Source organism: Oncorhynchus clarkii, chromosome 21 (assembly GCF_045791955.1).
Source record: "Oncorhynchus clarkii lewisi isolate Uvic-CL-2024 chromosome 21, UVic_Ocla_1.0, whole genome shotgun sequence".
Classification (NCBI taxonomy): domain Eukaryota; kingdom Metazoa; phylum Chordata; class Actinopteri; order Salmoniformes; family Salmonidae; genus Oncorhynchus; species Oncorhynchus clarkii.
The window spans coordinates 11749260-11767774 of NC_092167.1; the positions used below are offsets into that span (position 1 = coordinate 11749260).

At 41.0% G+C, this 18515-nt stretch overlaps 1 protein-coding gene across 2 annotated transcripts; it reads right to left on the reverse strand.

Annotated features, from left to right (window-relative positions):
• Positions 1–2946: 2946 nt before the first annotated feature.
• On the reverse strand, positions 2947–17259 carry LOC139379311 (putative ferric-chelate reductase 1). 2 transcript variants are annotated; one of them, XM_071122112.1, is made up of 15 exons: positions 17011–17259; positions 16681–16814; positions 8295–8392; positions 7969–8110; positions 6851–7045; positions 6447–6548; positions 6123–6267; positions 5734–5841; positions 5466–5581; positions 4939–5025; positions 4660–4751; positions 4485–4543; positions 4203–4340; positions 3911–3936; positions 2947–3778 (listed from the first exon to the last, which is right to left on the reverse strand). In XM_071122112.1, exons 1-15 carry the CDS (start codon positions 17201–17203, stop codon positions 3689–3691), a joined length of 1725 nt encoding a protein of 574 aa, XP_070978213.1. In that variant the 5' UTR covers positions 17204–17259; the 3' UTR covers positions 2947–3688. The 2 variants fall into 2 exon arrangements, with proteins under 2 accessions (XP_070978213.1, XP_070978214.1); XM_071122113.1 differs by lacking the exon at positions 16681–16814 and having other exon boundaries at positions 17011–17161.
• Positions 17260–18515: the final 1256 nt, after the last annotated feature.

The following is an 18515-nucleotide window of genomic DNA, read 5'->3' on the forward strand; positions in this document are numbered from 1 at the left end:
TTTGACCTAAATTAAAACATTTCAGTTATCACTTTCACGAGGTTGGAGTCATAACATGTCCATCTACTTAAGACATTGGCTCGACTCTAGGTTGTGCCTCTATATTTACAGATAATTAACAACTAAGGAATAATTTCTCACTTCTCCCATTGACTCATACCAAATGCCTTTTATGAAAAATATTTGACACAAGTATGACACATCGCCGAAAATTTGAAAAATCTCAATTGAACTAGCCTTCTCCTTCCGCCTTAATAGCACGCCGGAGCGTGCCTGTTTGAACCGCAGAGTAGCCTAGTGGTTAGAGCATGGACTAGTAACCGGAAGATTGCAAGTTCAAACCCCCGAGCTGACAAGGTACAAATCTGTCGTTCTGCCCCTGAACAGGCAGTTAACCCATTGTTCCTAGGCCGTCGTTGAAAATAATTGTTCTTAACTGACTTGCCTAGTTAAATAAAGGTTAAAAAAAACTGAGTATTTACAGTATGGTAAGAACCCAAAAAAGCGGCTACAGGCCGCTTTTTTTTTTACTGACTGCCAGTACTTTTAGAAAATGCCCCCTGGAGAACGTGAGATATACAGCTGGTGGGAGTTGTAGTTCTAATGAAACGGTGATAACTTTTCAGCTTCGTGCATCTTCTTTGTCCATCCAATTGATTGACCTTCACGTCTTAAAGTAATGATGGACTGTCGTTTCTCTTTGCTTATTTGAACTGTTCTTGCCATAATATGGACTTGGTCTTTTACCAAATAGGGCTATCTTCTGTATACCAACCCTACCTTGTCACAAGAGACTGTAGAGACAGCATCCAAGAAAGACGTTCATATATGCCGTTTCGTGAGGTTTGCCATCTTTCTAGAGCCAGTTTTACTGGGATTACTACGCCTGCGCACTAGCACTCAGTGCACACAAGAAGTGACGATGTCATCACGTTATCCAAAAACATGACATTGGACGAATAAAATTCTTATATCTTTGGCCTGAACTCATAGCTAAAGATATTACAATGTTATATTTGTCCAATTTATTTAAAGAAAAGTGCAAGGGTGCCAATATACTGTATGATTATAATAGCAATGTAAATAAGAAATTAATTATTTGTAAAAATCACTTTATTATAAATCAGTTCCACTATTAAATGTCATGTAATATAATAATGGTGTGACAGAGTATAAAAAAAACTTTGCCATCCAATGAAAAAAATAGGTATTTCTGTGGCATGATTCTCACAGCAAATTCTTTAAAGTAACTGTCCAGTGAAAATCTTGTTTTATTTTTTTTATCTAATTTTTAAAGCTTGATCTTTCAGTAGTTCATAAAAAGCCTATCTCTATTGGAATGCCATCGAGGCCAGGCATTTTCCCCATCTGAAAGTAATCAATTGCCAATCATAGTTAGTCCTGTGAAATTAGGCCTTCACAATATATTTTTGTGTAGCAGATAGTATAACATGATTTTGGGGGAAACGTACAGTACCAGTTAAGAGTTTGGACACATCTACTCATTCAAGGGTTTTTCTTTCTTTTTAACTATTTTCTACATTGTAGAATAATAGTGAAGACATCAAAACTATGAAATAACACATTCTGGAATCATGTAGTAACCAAAAAAGTGTTAAACAAATCAAAATATGTTTTATATTTAAGATTCAAAGTAGCCACCCTTTGCTTTGATGACAGCTTGGCACACTTGGCATTCTCTCAACCAAATGCATGAGGAATGCTTTTCCAACAGTCTTGAAGGTGTTCCCACATATGCTGAGAACTTGTTGGCTGCTTTTCCTTCACTCTGCGGTCCAACTCATCCCAAACCATCTCAATTTGGTTGAGGTCGGGTGATTGTGGAGGCCAGGTCATCTGATGCAGCACTCCCCTTCTTGGTCAAATAGCCCTTACACAGCCTGGTGTTGTGTTGGGTCATTGTCCTGTTGAAAACAAATGATAGTCCCACTAAGCGCTAACCAGATGGGATGGCATATTGCTGCAGAATGCTGTGGTAGCCATGCTGGTTAGTTGTGCCTTGAACTCTAAATAAATCACTGAGTGTCACCAGCAAAGCACCCCCACACCTCCTCCTCCATGCTTCACGGTGGGAACCACACATGCAGAGGTCATCCGTTCACCTACTCTGTCTCACAAAGACATGGCAGTTGGAACCAAAAATCTCAAATTTGGACTCATCAGACCAAAGGGAAGATTTCCACCAGTCTAATGTCCATTGCTCATGTTTCTTGGCCCAAGCAAGTCTCTCCATATTATTGGTGTCCTTTAGTAGTGGTTTCTTTGCAGTAAATCGACCATGAAGGCCTGATTCACACAGTCTCCTCTGAACAGTTGATGTTGAGATGTGTCTGTTACTTGAACTCTGTAAAGCATTTATTTGGGCTGCAATCTGAGGTGCAGTTAAATCTAATGAACTTATCCTCTGCAGCAAAGGTAACTCTGGGTCTTCCTTTCCTGTGGCGGTCCTCATGACAGCCAGTTTCATCATAGAGCTTGATGGTTTTTGCGACTGCACTTCAAGAAACTTTCAAAGTTCTTGAAATTTTACAAATTGACTGACCATGTCTTAAAGTAATGATGGACTGTCTTTTCCTTTTCCTTATTTGAGCTGTTCTTGCCATAATATGGACTTGGTTTTTTACCAAAGAGTGCTGTATACCACCACTACCTTGTCATAACACAACTGATTGGCTCGAACGCATTAAGAAGGAAAGAAATTCCACAAATTAACTTTTAACAAGGCACACCTGTTAATTGAAATGCATTCCAGGTGACTACCTCATGAAGCTGGTTGAGAAAATGCCAAGAGTATGCAAAGCTGTCATCAAGGCTAAGGGTGGCTACTTTGAATAAAACATATTTTGATTTGTTTTATACTGTTGGTTACTACATAATTCAATATGTGTTGTTTCATAGTTTTGATGTCTTCACTATTATTCTACAAGGTACAAAATAGTACAAATAAAGAAAAACCCATGAATGAGTAGGTGTGTCCAAACTTTTGACTGGTACTGTATATCACTAAACTCATCAACTCAGGTTGGAGGACCTTCCTCATTCAGAATCTCCTTTGGTGAGAAGGATTTCTCCATCGTTTGTAACTTTTTTCTGTAGGTTCTTTTTGGTCGGGTTACTATATTGAATTTGCTCTGGGAAAAAAAATAATAATAAACTCGGTCTTTCCTGAATAAATTCCTCAATCTCCTTTTGTTTTGTGTGTAGATTATTCAGGGATTCTGTAGTACATTCAACACCATTGATGTGTAATGTTAGATTTTCTATTTCTGTTGAAATTCTTTTCTCTGTTGACCGATACCGTTTTAGGGATGACAATTGAATTGAATGGCTTCTAAAGGTACAATAATTGGGTCCACTGAACCAGTATTGTGCAAGAAAAAGTCTGTTAAGAATTCCTTACTTTGTGTTAAGAAAGTAGTGTCAGTCAATAAACCCTGGTTAAATTTCCAATATGCCCGTCCTCGTGGAAAGTCTGTCATACTTATATGGAGGGATACTGTATAAATTGATGATCTGATCACATTCAATCCTCAATCAATGGACAGATACTTTAAAACATTTGACAACAAAGAAATATAAAACAACTTAAAATATACTGTACAGTGAGCTATTTTATAGATATACTGTATCACAACGTTCCGATCTCAGTCCATTGCTCAGCAGATCTTCATGACGAGCCAATTCCAACAAGTAGTGCCACCAAAAAGGCTATATTTCCAAGGAAAAACAAGACCAGCAGTAACAACTCCATTCTTGTCTGGGGGAGAAATGAAAAGTCAAGTACAGCCGTGGCAGACAAAATAGTTGGTAAGAATGAGTCACTTTTCTAATTCACTGACACAATAAGTACATTTAAATGTGTGGGATTAAATGGTGGGAATCAGCGTACCGATTCAGAAGCACTCTCTGCATGATCTAGAAGAACAACCAAAGTTATATTGAAGTATTTGAAAAGAAAATAGAAACCTGCACACTTCTCTTGCTTGTATCACTTTGTTTATTCAAGAGTACGTGTCGGCCTCTTGTCCTCCGTCAGAGCTTTTGAGGTGCGCCAAGAGGCCGACAAAAGTTATATATGGCAGATCCACAATATGAGGTTATTCAATATTATAGGGGGGCTATATATCATCAACCTGCATTTAACAAAATAAAGATCGATATCATTATGTATTTGATCTCACCATTGAGCTTCCAGCGCATGTGGAGTTCTAGCAGGATGTACAGCGTTGCCTCCCATCCAACAAACCCCCCCATCACCTTCAGAAGCCAACTATCCTCAGAGGTGCTAAAATACGACAGCCCAGTGAAGATGGCTGCCACTGGAAGATAATGTCAACACAATTACTAACATGGTAGTAGTGCAACAGCAAACATTTTTGACAGATATTGGCTGAGAAGATACGGTACTTTGTACTATGCTAATAAAATCCAACAAAAACAATGTCATGATCACAGTTCCTTACCAGCTAAACCTTTTATTGCCACTGCATTCAAAGCATGCGACCAATTGAAGAGGAATCGCCTGTGAAAAAACAATAACACAAAAATAATACATTACCTTGAGAAAACAAGCCACTTTTGGATTTACATACACATGAGCAAACTGACATACACTAGGTATGAGTCTGTATCCCTTACCAGTGATGATGAGGTCCACATCGGAACATGGCAGCGATTGGCTGGAAGAAGGCCAGGATCATAACGATGCAGCCCAACACAGGATGGGCTCCCTATAAACACAGATGGGCTCCCTATAAACACACTGGGCTCATAAACTGTCTCTCATAACTATTTCAATTATCGGAGCCTTCCATAATAGAGTAGGTTTCATAAAACTGTAGACGGCACAGCATTTGTCAGATAGGTCTGTTTGTTTTAAATAACAATCGGCGTGCAGTAAAGGTTTATGATACATACCCCACTCCAGCCTCCAACTTCTGAGAAGGCCAAAATGAAGGCGATGATGGTGGCAGCAACAGTGAGTGTCATAAGAGACACGTGCGCCTGAGGAACATGCAAGTCAAGAGTACAGATTATATGACATTATTATTTGGAACTAAAAACATTACTAATGTTTATGTTCATTTTCTTATATATATATATATATATATATATATATATATATATATATATATCTTTTTTTTCTTATTGTTGTTGTATATCGAGAAGGAACCTGCAAGTCAGCATATTGTTGGACAGTGTATACCATGTGTATCCGTACATATGACTAATAAAGCTTGAAACTTGAAACGTGACGGACGTCAGTCTGCTTGCTTAATTAACAGTATAGCTTCCTCGCCTGCTTGACACACTCTCCCAGTCACGCTATATTTGGAAAAGGCACCAATTCGATAGCAGTGAAAACATTTCAAGTACAATCTAACTTACGGTACAATCTAATTTTGTTACACTTACACATTAGGGACAGTATTATAGAAACTCACCAGAAACCAAACATCTTTCCCAAAATAATGTTTCCCCTTGGCCACACCTTTCAGATACCTGGCTATGATCATTCCCAAACTACCAGTGGTCATCCACGCTATCAACATCAGGGAACCTGAAGCACAACAGGATAATAAATAAATTATCCATAATCAATACACAAATCTATAAGCTTGTATATGTAGTTATAATCAGTGTATTACCGTATAACAATTTGTTTGAGGTTATGCATGCAAACTCTCCTCACTAAGGAAACGGCAACCTTACCATGTGCTTTAATAACAGGTGGCTCTTTTTCACTTGTAACAACTTGAGGACTTGAAATGTCCACTTTAGTGTCACTGATGAAGGTGCCAGTATGAACGCCGATTGTCCCTGTCAAAGTCAAGCGAAAAGTGAAATGGAAGAGAAATAGAATTAAATGATATTATGAAACATATGACTGCTTGACTGAAGCGGACCGCTTTCTTCATCGGTACCAGGCCCACAATATTTGAATCCTTATTAGATAACAGGGCCCGTATTGATAAAATATTTAAAATTTATTATCTAAAGATGTCATAGCACTATGTCAATAAAATGACAGAGGGATACAACCACTTCCTCTGTACCAGTACTGGTGCTACAAGGTTGTAAACTTTTGGCTCATACTGTACCACTACTGGAGGGTCCGTGAACGATCATGAGATAGTAGAGGGAACTGGACCCTCCGGATCGCTGAGTTGAAATGGGGTTCCTAGTCGTGAAGGAACAGCTAATGATACTATTATTCACTGAGGATGTAACATCAGAAACATTTCCCTAGAAAAGGTCAAACAAGAGACATTTGAGTCATTACTTTTGATTGTTTTGCGAGTCATTATAGCATCAGGGTTGGGGGTACATTCCATTTCAAATCAGTCAAAATCAGAACTTTAAGTCCATATTCCAATTTCTATCATCCTCTTTGCATTTCATAAGTCATAATAGCAAGCAAGTACCAGAGGAAGTATGTCCGGTATCTTCCTTCCTGTTGAAAAGGCGTGTTGCAATTGGATGAGCCCGCCACTGTCCCGTCCACAAATATAGATGTCATCATTTCCCTTATGTGATGCAAAGGAAAACAGATTTATGAGAGGAACACAATCAACCCTGCCACAGGCTACTTGAAGGTGCAGGGTACAATAAACAAAAATTCATAAAATAAAAATAGCACACTGTTGAATGCTCCTGCAGTTTATAGGCTGCCTTTCAACTGCCCTCATACAATCCCTTTTCGTTGTAAAAACTAAACTTGTTCACCGTTTTCATTGAAGTGAAAGTATCTGGACGAGTGCCTCGAAATTTGAATAAGCATATTGAATTGCAGGATGTGCATGCACTACTTCTGAAAAGGCTACATTACCATCCTCTGGTCATCTGAGAAGCCAATGGCGATGTAGCCATCTGAAGGGCCAGTCATCTCCAGCTGGACGGCTGTATCACCGGGAGAAGTCATAGCAGACAGGAAGTAACAGTCTGGACTGACCCCAGGGTCACAGTTCAGAGGTTGGCTGAAACAGACCTTAGTGCTGCCACATCCAGTGCTGGAGTTGGACAACTATTACAAACATATTCAACGTTATTGTAAAGCACTTCGGGACAACTGATGTAAAAATAAATGTTATTGTTTGTTTGAAAATGTAATATGACAATATTGTCTGAGAGTGAGCGGCAGGTAGCCTAGCGGTTAGAGCATTGGGTCAGTAACTGAAAGGTTGCTAGTTCGAATCCCTGACCCGACAAGGTGAAAAATCTGTTGATCTGCCTTTGAGCAAGGCACTTAACCCTAATAATTCGATATTAAACTGATTATGGCAGTAGGCAGAGTATGGCATTAGTCATGTAAACACCTTACTCTGCTTATCTTAAATGGCATAAGTTCATAATCTAAGTAAGCATACGCCGATTAAAACATCTGGTTTCTGAGCAACCTTTAGAATTATTAGGACATGTACACTCTTATAAAAAAGGGTTCCAAAAGGGTTCTGCAGCTGTCCCCATAGAAGGGGACTTTAAGGTTCCAGGGTAGAACTCTTTTGCGTTCTATGTAGAACCCTCTGTGAAAAGGGTTCTACATGGAACCCAAAATGATTCTACATGGAACCAAAAGGGGTTCTTCAAAGGGTTCTCCTGTGGGGACAGCCGAATAACCTTTAAGGGTAAACACTTTAATCGTAGTTCCTGGGTGTATAAAACCAGCAGTGCAACCCTCCATCCTTTGCACGAGTGAAGGGAGTTGAAAATGTCAGAAGTCAGAATCAAATTAGGCTTCCCAAAAATAACATGGTAGCACGTATATTTTGATTGGCAATTTTCTGCATTTATCAAAGTCTCATCAGTAGCCTGATTTCGTGTCCATATAAACAGGATTATTAGGGAATTCATTCTTCTTGCAAAGCATGCAAATGTTTTAATCAAATTATTATATTAATCTGAATATTCACAATAATTGTATTATTGTGTGCATGTAATCTTACTCACTTTTGAGGATGAGGCGAAGGAGGAGGCAGAGGTGATGGATATGGATGTGCTGTTAGCTGGGGGTGCAGCAGAGATGTTGTATGTGACTGGAGAACTTCTCACTCCAACCCAGAAGGTGGAGTAATCTTTTACAAAGGATGCACTGTAAAAATGGCATGGCAGAACATATAGTAACGCAATGTAATAACATTAAGGGATGGATTTTCCATTGAAAGTGCGTTTTAGCCAAGAACGAGGCTTAATCTGTGTACCGGAAACCGGGCCCCAGGGTATAAGATGTGAACATTCTGCTTCACGAGCTAGGGGATATTGGATGGGTGAATCACCTGAATTGGATGGAGTTGAGGTTGCCTGATATGGGGGCCCTCCATATTCCCTGGATGGAGGATTTAGGTGAATCTGATGTGTGAGAAACTGCAGAATTCTGAGAAAAGGAGAAAAAAAAAGGATCCATGAAGATTTCGTTTTATTCAGATGCAACAGGGTGATTCCATGCCAGGGAGACCCAAATATATTTTGGGTTTCTTAGATTGTTCTGGCTATTCTCACATATAAATTTAATTTGGAGGAGGGATGTTTGTTATGCTTTTTACATTTGTATTAACAGTTGGTTTTTTGGGGGAGGGAGGAGCATCATGATGAAAGTGGCCATTTTAGGCCCTTTTAGACCTACAGTGCATTGGGAAAGTATTCAGACCCCTTGACATTTTCCAAATAATGTTATTTTACAGCCTTAATCTAAAATGTATTAAATTAAATGTTTTCCTTGTCAATCTACACACAATACCCCATAATGACAAAGTGAAAACAGGTTTTTAGAAATACCTTATTTACATAAGTATACAGAGCTTTTTCCATGGAGCCTCTAAATTGAGCTAAGGTGCATCCTGTTTCCATTGATAATCCTTGAGATGTTTCTACAACTTGATTGGAGTCCACCTGTGGTACATTCAATTAATTGGACATGATTTGGAAAGGCACACACCTGGCTATATAAGGTCCAACAATTGACATTGCATGTCAGATCAAAAACCAAGCCATTAAGTCTAAGGAATTGTCCGTAGCGCTCCAAGACAGGATTGTGTCGAGGGAAGGGTACCAAAACATTTCTGCAGAATTGAAGGTCCCCAAGAACAGTGGCCTCCATCATTATTAAATGGAAGACGTTTGGAACAACCAAGAGTCTTCCTAGAGCTGGTCACCTGGCCAAACTGAGCAATCGGGGGAGAAGGTCCTTGGTCAGGGAGATAACCAAGAACCCGATGGTCAGTCTGACAGAGCTCCAGAATTCCTCTGTGGAGATGGTTGTCCTTCTGGAAGGTTATCCCATCTCTGAGTGGCCAGACGGAAGCCACTCCTCGGTAAAAGGCACATGACAGCCTGCTTGGAGTTTGCCAAAATGCACCTAAAGGACTCTCAGACAATGAGAAACAAGAATCTCTGGTCTGATGAAAGCAAGATTGAACTATTTGGCCTGAATGCAAAGCGTCATGTCTGGAGGAAACCTGGCACCATCGCTACGGTGAAGCATGGTGGTGGCAGCATCATTATTTCCGTTTTTTTTATAACTATTTTTGCTTTGTCATTATGGGGTATTGTGTGTAGATTGAGGAGGACAATTTAATAATTTTTAGAATAAGGCTGTCACGTAACAAAATGTCAAGGGGTCTGAATACTTTCCGAATGCACTGTATACATGCCTCCTGTAAGATCCTATGTTCCGTGAACCGTACATGTTACAGACAACATCTGTGTCATTATACTCCTGATGGTGTGCTCCAAAATATGGAGTTTTTTCTCGATTCTGATATTCAAAAATGTACTTTAATTTATGCAACATTCAAAATAGGAATATCTCAAAAGACATGTTTTCAAAGAAAGCAGAGCGCGCACTTTCCAAGGGGCAACCACAAAGCAGGCGCAACTCTCCCGACTTCTCAGTCTACTTGCCCCAGGAAATAGGGGAGCCCTTAAGGTGCCTGATACAATCAGGCTTCTGCGTTTTACCTGGTTACATTCAGGAAGAAGAAAAAATATCGCCCCACCACTCTGGGACCTGTGGTGCCCCCTTTGATTTATGATACATTTTATGAGTACCACCAACACAGTGAATGGGAAAATGGATTCAAAGGGAACTCCGTCTGCTAGTGATTTGCAGAATGTGCAATCATAAAGGTCGATACATACAGTACCAGTCAAAGGTTTGGACACACCTACTTATTCAAGGTTTTTTCTGTATTCTTACTATTTTCTACATTGTAGAATAACAGCGAAGACATCAAAACTATGAAATAACACATATGGAATCATGTCGCAACCAAAGAAGTGTTAAACAAATCAAAATATGTTTTATATTTGAGATTATTCAAAGTAGCCACCCTTTGCCTTGATGACCGCTTTGCACACTCTTGGAACTCTTTCTGGAATGCATTAACAGGTGTGCCTTGTTAAAAGTTGTTTAAAGTTTCCTTCTTAATGCATTTGAGCCAATCAGCTTTGTTGTGACAAGGTAGGGGTGGTATACAGAAGATAGCCCTATTTGATAAAAGACTTACCTAGTTAAATAAAGGTGAAATAACATTTAAAAAATTAAACTTAGCCTGAAGACCCAATGTTGTATTGCATAGAATTCTAATCTGGGCAGATATGTGCGTTTGGTTGAGCAAAGTTTCCTCTCACGACCTCGACCTCTACCAACCAGAATGATGAATAAAATGATACTTTACCGGTTGTCCGTGAAGTTGGTCCTTTAGCAGGTAAGACTGTGACATCAAATATCCACAGAGTAGTGTTATCAACCTGACCTTCAGTATGATGGTATTTAATTTTTATTTACATTTTTTATTTCCAATACTGATGCAATTCACATGTGACAAACACTTGCACAATATGGCCGAGCCTAGCCGAACTTCCGAGGAAACGTTCCCTTTGTCAACTACATTCAGCTATTGTCTACATATTGTGCATCACGCGCAATGCGTCAACAGATTGAAAATACAAGCGACAGAACCTACCTGCACCGCAAACATTTGCGTAAGTTAAAGGTTTTCCGACCTGCGTGAGCTGCCGATGGAATAATCAGATACAACCAGAGAAGGTCCATGGGAGCAGCTTGACTGTAGGAGCGGCTGGAGAACTGGTGGAGGGCCCAGAACCAAATCCAACCATGGTAACCTGGAGAGGACAAAGACCTCAAGCAGGAGATCCAGGGTCTATGACAATCTATCCTCACATCCCTCACGCCTCCCAAGCGGAGCTTGCCAGCCAGAGCCCATGAATGGGTCTGCCAACACCAAGTCGACTGAGGGTCGACGTAGCAGGGACTTCAACTCCACAGCAGAGTTTTGAAGTAGCAATGATGTTAACCTCAACCCCAGCACCAGGAGACCAGTCCAGCAGCACCAATGTCAACCCTCCAGCCTTCCTGAGGAAGGAGCCGAAAATGCCTTCTTACCAGCAGAGGGTGGACATTGAAAATGACCTGCTGAGTTTTTTTATTTTATTTTAATTTTACCCCTTTGTCTCCCCAATTTCGTGGTATCCAATTGTTGTAGTTGTCTCATTGCTACAACTCCCGTACAGGCTCGGGAGAGACGAAGGCTGAATGTCATGCATCCTCCGATACACAACCCAACCAGCCGTACTGCTTCACAGCGCGTATCCAACCCGGAAGCCAGCCGCACCAATGTGCGGCTGGCTGCACCTGGCAACCTTGGCTGGCGCGCACTGCACCCGGCCCGCCACAGGAGTCGCTGGTGCGCGATGAGACACCGACCAATCCCTCCCTAACCCGGACGACGCTAGGCCAATTGTGCGTCGCCCCACGGACCTCCCGGTCGCGGCCGGTTACGACAGAGCCTGGGCGCGAACCCAGGGACTCTGATGGCACAGCTGGCGCTGCAGTACAGCGCCCTTAACAACTGCGCCACCCGGGAGGGCCTCCTGCTGAGGTTTTTAACGAATGGCCAAGGCTTGGCGGTGGCAAGAGGAAGAGTGGGCCTGCCATCTAAATCCATTGCTCAAGGGAAAGGCCAAAGAGGCTTACACAGCAACTGATGAGGGGTTGTCCAAAGTCTACAAGGACCTGAAGAAAGCACTGCTGGAGAAGTTGGACATCTCCCCAGAGACCTACCTTCAACGCTTCAGAGCTGGATCAACACCATCGAGAGAGTCACAGACGAAGACTTCCCACCGCCTCAGGGACTTCTACTGCCGATGGGTTCGACCGGAGGAGAAGACACAGGACAAGATCGGTGAGGTCGTCATCCTCGAGCAACTTCTACAAGTTCTTCTACACAACACTCGGATCCGAGAGCACGAGCCCAAGGATGGGCTTATGGCGGCCAAGAGGGCACCGCAGTACCTCAACATACGAAAAGGGGGCCCATCACGACCTGCAGCATCCACTCCAAGAAGCTTCAGAGGCATAAGGGACACCAGGAACACCAAAGACGGTGGAGGTAACTCTGGGGGGGTTGTGTCTGGGAGGAGTAAGTAAGGGATCGTGCAGTTTGTTCAGATGGGAGGGACCTGTTTTTATTGTCTGCAGCAAGGGCACAAAGCTTCAATGTGTCCACCACGTAAGTCCAAGCTCTCAGGTTACTGTTAAGTGCCCAGAGAGGGAGATGGTGTTCAGGATAGGCAGAGTGGGGGAGAGTCAGTCTTGCTACCTGTGAAAGCAAATGTTCAAAGTCTCACTGAAGTGCTTGACACTAGTAGTTCCCTGTCTCTGATGCAGGCCTTCGGAAAATATACATTTTAAAAACTCCAATCAATTTAATATAACCTACACAATCACAATAAATCCATAATTTATTTAAGGCAGGTCTAAAGAAACATGATATGAAGAAAATGTAGTCTATTTCTGTCACGCCCTGGCCTTAGTTATCTTTGTTTTCTTTATTATTTTGGTTAGGTCAGGGTGTGACATGGGGGATTTATGTGTTATGTCTGGTCTAGGGGTTTTTGTATGTTTATGGGGCTGTTTCCTTTCTAGGTAGTTTGTAGGTCTATGGTTGCCTAGATTGGTTCTCAATTAGTGGCAGCTGTCTATCGTTGTCTCTGATTGGGAACCATATTTAGGCAGCCATATTCTGTGGGTAATTTGTGGGTGTTTGTCTTCTGTCTTTGTGTCATTGCACCAGATAGGACTGTTTTGGTTTTCACATTTGTTGTTTTGTATTTTGTAGTGTTCTCGTGTATGGTCTTGATTAAACATGTTGAACTCTAACCACGCTGCATTTTGGTCCTCCTCTCCTTCAGCGGAAGAAAGCCGTTACAATTTCAGAAGAACCAAATAGCATATTCTGAGTGGTCCATATGGGGCACCGATCCTGTAGAAGTTAAGTCAAACATAACTCGACCACTCCGGAACATTCACTGTCATCTTGGTAAGCAACTCCAGTGTCATTTTAGCCTTTTGTTTTAGGTTCTTGTCCTGCTGAAAGGTGAATTCATCTCCCAGTGAGGGAAAGCAGACTGAACCAGGTTTTCCTCTAGGATTTTGCCAGTGCTTAGCTCCTTTTCCATTTATTTTTATCGTGAAAAACTCCCCAGTCCTTAACGATTACAAGCATACCCATAACATGATGCAGGCAGCACTATGCTTGAAAATATGTAGCATGGTACTCAGTAATGTGTTGTATTTGCCCCAAATTTGTATTCAGGACAAAAAGTGAATTGCAAACAGGATGCATGTTTTGGAATATTTTTTATTCTGTACATGCTTCCATCTTTTCACTGTGTCAATTAGATTAGTATTGTGGATTAACTACAATGTTGTTGATCCATCCTCAGTTCTCCTATCACAGCCATTAAAGTCTCCTGCGCAATGAGATCATTTTGTTTCGTCTCGTTTTAGTCAACTGAAATGAAAAGTAATTGTTGCTTAAGTATAGTTTTTTTCTGGGTCTATTTAGTCAGCTATAGTCTTGTCAGTTGCCTTTGACATATTTTAGTCACTATTTTTGATCTGCACTGATTATGCACAATTACAGGATGTGCTCTCCTAACACACACACAGTTTTGTATTGCTATCCTTGTGGGAAGCAAAGAATTGATTCCCATCCAAAATCCTATTTTCCCTAACCCTAAATCTAACCCTAACCTAATCATAACCCTAAATCCAAACCCCTAATCCTAAAACTATACCTAATCATAACTCCTAACCCCAACCCTAATTTTAACCCTAAACCTAATCCCTAAGCCTAAAATAGGGTTTTTCCTCATGGGGACCGGCAAAATGTCCCCAAATTTTCCTTGTTTTACCTTGCCCACAAGGATAGTTAAACAAACACACAAACACACACAACCTTACATAAATATATCATTTTTCTCAGCCACTTTACACTTGATTGTATGCTTTTAACTACCTCATCTACAGTTGAAGTCGGAAATTTACATACACTTAGGTTGGAGTCATTAAAACTTGTTTTTCAATCACTCCACAAATTTCTTGTTAACAAACTATAGTTTTGGCAAGTTGGTTAGGACATCTACTTTGTGCATGACACAAGTAACTTTTCCAACAATTGTTTACAGGCAGATTATTTCACTTATAATTCACTGTATCACAACTACAGTGGTTTAGAAGTTTACATACACTAAGTTGACTGTGCCTTTAAACAGCTTGGAAAATTCCAGAAAATTATGTCATGGCTAATTGACATCATTTGAGTCAATTGGAGGTGTACCTGTGGATGTATTTCAAGGCCTACCTTCAAACTCAGTGCCTCTTTTTGACATCATGGGAAAATCAAAAGAAATCAGCCAAGACTTCAGAAAAAAAATTGTAAACCTCCACAAGTCTGATTCATCCTTGGGAGCAATTTCCAAACGCCTGAAGGTACCACGTTCATCTGTACAAACAATAGTACGCAAGTATAAACACCATGGGACCACGCAGCCGTCAAACCGCTCAGGAAGGAGGCGCGTTCTGTCTCCTAGAGATTAACATATTTTGGGGCGAAAATTGCAAATAAATCCCAGAACAACAGCAAAGGACCTTGTGAAGATGCTGGAGGAAAAAGGTACAAAAAAGGTATCTATATCCACAGTAAAACGAGTCCTATATTGACAACCTGAAAAGCTGCTCAGCAAGGAAGAAGCCACTGCTCCAAAACCGCCATAAAGAAGCCAAACTATGGTTTGCAACTGCACATGGGAACAAAGATTGTACTTTTTGGAGAAATGTCCTCTGGTCTGATGAAACAAAAATAGAAGTGTTTGGCCATAATGACCATCGTTATGTTTGGAGGAAAAAGGGGGAGGCTTGCAAGCCGAAGAACACCATCCCAACCGTGAAGCAAGGGGGTGGCAGTATTATGTTGTGGGGGTGCTTTGCTGCAGGAGGGGCTGGTGCACTTAAAGCTTGGTCGCAAATGGGTCTTCAAAAAAATGGACAATGACCCCAAGCATACTTCCAAAGTTGTAGCAAAATGGCTTCAAGACAACAAAGTCAAGGTATTGCAGTGGCCATCACAAAGCCCTGACCTCAATCCCATAGAAAATGTGTGGGCAGAACTGAAAAAGCATGTGCGAGCAAAGAGGCCTACAAACCTGACTCAGTTACACCAGCTCTGTCAGGAGGATTGGGCCAAAATTCACCCAACTTATTGTGGGAAGCTTGTGGAAGGCTACCTGAAACTTTGACCGAAGTTAAACAATTTAAAGGCAATGCTACCAAATACTAATTGAGTGTATGTAAACTCTTACCCGCTGGGAATGTGATGAAAGTAATACAAACTGAAATAAACCATTCTCTCTACTATTATTCTGACATTTCACATTCTTAAAATAAAGTGATCCTATCCTAATTTTTAGTAGGATTAAAATGTCAGGAATTGTGAAAAACTGAGTTTAAATGTATTTGGCTAAGGTGTATGTAAACTTCCGACTTCAACTGTATCTCCAGTATCCCTGCAGTCATATCAGTACATGTACATTCTTGTGTTCTTTCTCTACTGGCATTTATTTTTTACTTTTATATTGATACTGCTATTTTTTTTTTTATACTGCATTGTTAAAGGTTTTCAGTGTAGACTTACAGCCTCTACTCTACCCGACAGGGTAGCAGGAGGACCCGTGCAGAAACACGGAATAACTGATCTGTTTTTTAAATCAAGAATGCTGTTTTCTTCTGTCTCATGAATACATGTATAAGATCTAAACAACCATTACTGTTTCAATGTTATATGCAGGGGTGCAACTTTCCCATTGAACCTTTATTTAACTAGTCAAGTCAGTTAAGAACAAATTCTTATTTACAATGACAGCCTACCCCGGCCAAACCCAGACAACGCTGGGCCAATTGTGCGCCACCCTATGGGACTCCATCACGGCCGGGTGTGATACAGCCTGGATTCGAACCAGGGTGTCTGTAGTGACGCCTCAAGCACTGAGATGCAGTGCTGCGCCACTCGGGAGCCCTATCATTGGAATGTGATACAAAACGAGGCAATGGTGTGCTTTAGGACCATGCGGATACCTCCGAGCGGTCGGGTAGGCAGTTTGGAGTGTTAATCCGAGTGGATAAAAATAATAATAGCAAAAAAAAGTTATGCCCCACTACTAAAACCAAAGTTGCGCCCCTGGTTATATGTAATAATGTAGCTCTCATAACATAACAGAAAAGCAGGCAATAGGTCAGGTGGTAATAGGTAGGAATAAACCAAATTAAATGGAATTATACAGTCTCTATGGGAATAGACTCACAGGTAGTCCGTTGCAGGTGAGTAGCTGGGCCTCTCCACTTGTTACAGTGAAGGATCCCAGAGGACTGCTTCCTCCAACCTCTCTGGCTTGTAACATAAACCCAATGAATGGAGTGGAAGCTGCCAGGAGCCTGACTGTAAACAAAGGTGTTTAGTTGATTTAAACACCACCATAGAAAATGGAGACCGTTATTAATTCCATATCTACTTTTCAGCATATCTACCCATAACAGCCAAACCATAGATTAATACAACCAAAAGGCCTAGTGGTGAGGGTTCAATATCTCTGCATGAACCCTCCAGTAATAGAGAAAACTACATGATGTCTCACCGATGATTTCATCGCCCTCCTTGAAGCTGAACCGGTCAGTGGTGACAGAGAATGGAGCGGGGCTTTGCTGCGCGCCTTTTTTGTGTTGCGGTGTCATATTGTCACACGCTCCAGTCACCTTTCCGGAGCTGTAGCACCGCACCGCACGCAGACAACACACCAATAACACAATAATAAATATGCATCGTTCCATTTAGATTAAATTATTAAAACGAAAACTGTAAAAATTGCCTACTGGTGGAGACCATAACCCACCGATGCCGGCAAATTGTGACGTTTGGGTGAGGGGCAGAATTTGTATTATAGTGCCTTGTGGGTGGAGAGTAGACTTGTCGCGACAGGTTATGCTGCGTTCATAACCAAGTGGGATGGTGGAAAGGACCAATTGTGACGTCGTAAATACAAGTTGGATGCATTCACTCCTTGACAGAATGCTGATTGGCTAATGGCCAAGTTCGCCAACAAGCTCCATCAACCATAAACTAAAGTACAGCTATTATGCTTGTAAACAAATGATAGTGTTCAAAAAACACATTCTTAGATTCTTTTTAAGAAATAGTATTTTGTTGTTGCATTTAACCGCCGAAAATGCTGTTATCGAGGTCACTTCCTTGACTTCAGAGGTCAGCATGTGGGAGAATTCGGAGCTCAGGTATGATAGATAGTAATTACCAGTTGGAGGGGCATTCGGGTGGATTTTTCAGAGTTGTATATGGTAAATACCACCTTCCCACTGGGTTATGAATGCAGGGTATAACAGGTTGCTTCCATAGAGATGTATAGAGCTGTTTTGTTATGTTATTGTTGTTTGTTATTGTGTTCCAGCCCCCTGACCATCCACTCAAGAAAAAAAATGGCCCGTGGCTGAATCTAGTTCCCATCCAGTTGACTACTTTAAAATGGTGAAAGTCCTCAATGGTGCTGCCCATGCTAAAACTGGTTTTTGGGGACTCGAGACCTCTATAGAGTACCACAGTATGAGTTATAATACTCATAAAACCTAGTGGTCAAACAGGAAAAAGGTTCCAATAGTTTTTCCACCATTCATTTTTCCCATAGGGGATATTAGAAACATTTAAAATAAGAGCTGTGTTTCGTGTAGGCTTACCCTGGCGTGACATTTTAATAACCGTGTAAATCTCTTGGACAAGTTTACATTTATCAAAATTCCCTGTTTGACCGCTAGGTTTTATGGGTATTAGTTCACCTCCACTGTGGGGCTGTATACATCTCTATGTTTACTTCCCGCAATACCGTACCAATGTTCCTTCCAGGCTTACAGTTTTCTACATTAGCTTTGGTGCAATTATCACAAGTACAGTGGGGCAAAAAAGTATTTAGTCAGCCACCAATTGTGCAAGTTCTCCCACTTAAAAAGATGAGGCATGTAATTTTCATCATAGGTACACTTCAACTATGACAGACAAAATGGGAAAAAAAAATCCAGAAATCACATTGTAGGATTTTTAATGAATTTATTTGCAAATTATGGTGGAAAATAAGTA

Excerpts from the sequence above, each read along its gene's own strand:
- LOC139379311 (XM_071122112.1), bottom strand. The coding sequence starts at position 17,203 with ATGGAACGATGCATATTTATTATTGTGTTATTGGTGTGTTGTCTGCGT. Across the intron at positions 8,393-16,680 it reads TCACCTGCAACGGACTACCT|AATTCTGCAGTTTCTCACAC; the intron begins GTGAGTCTATTC and ends TCCTTTTCTCAG. Across the intron at positions 4,752-4,938 it reads AAGTTGGAGGCTGGAGTGGG|GGAGCCCATCCTGTGTTGGG; the intron begins GTATGTATCATA and ends CTGTGTTTATAG.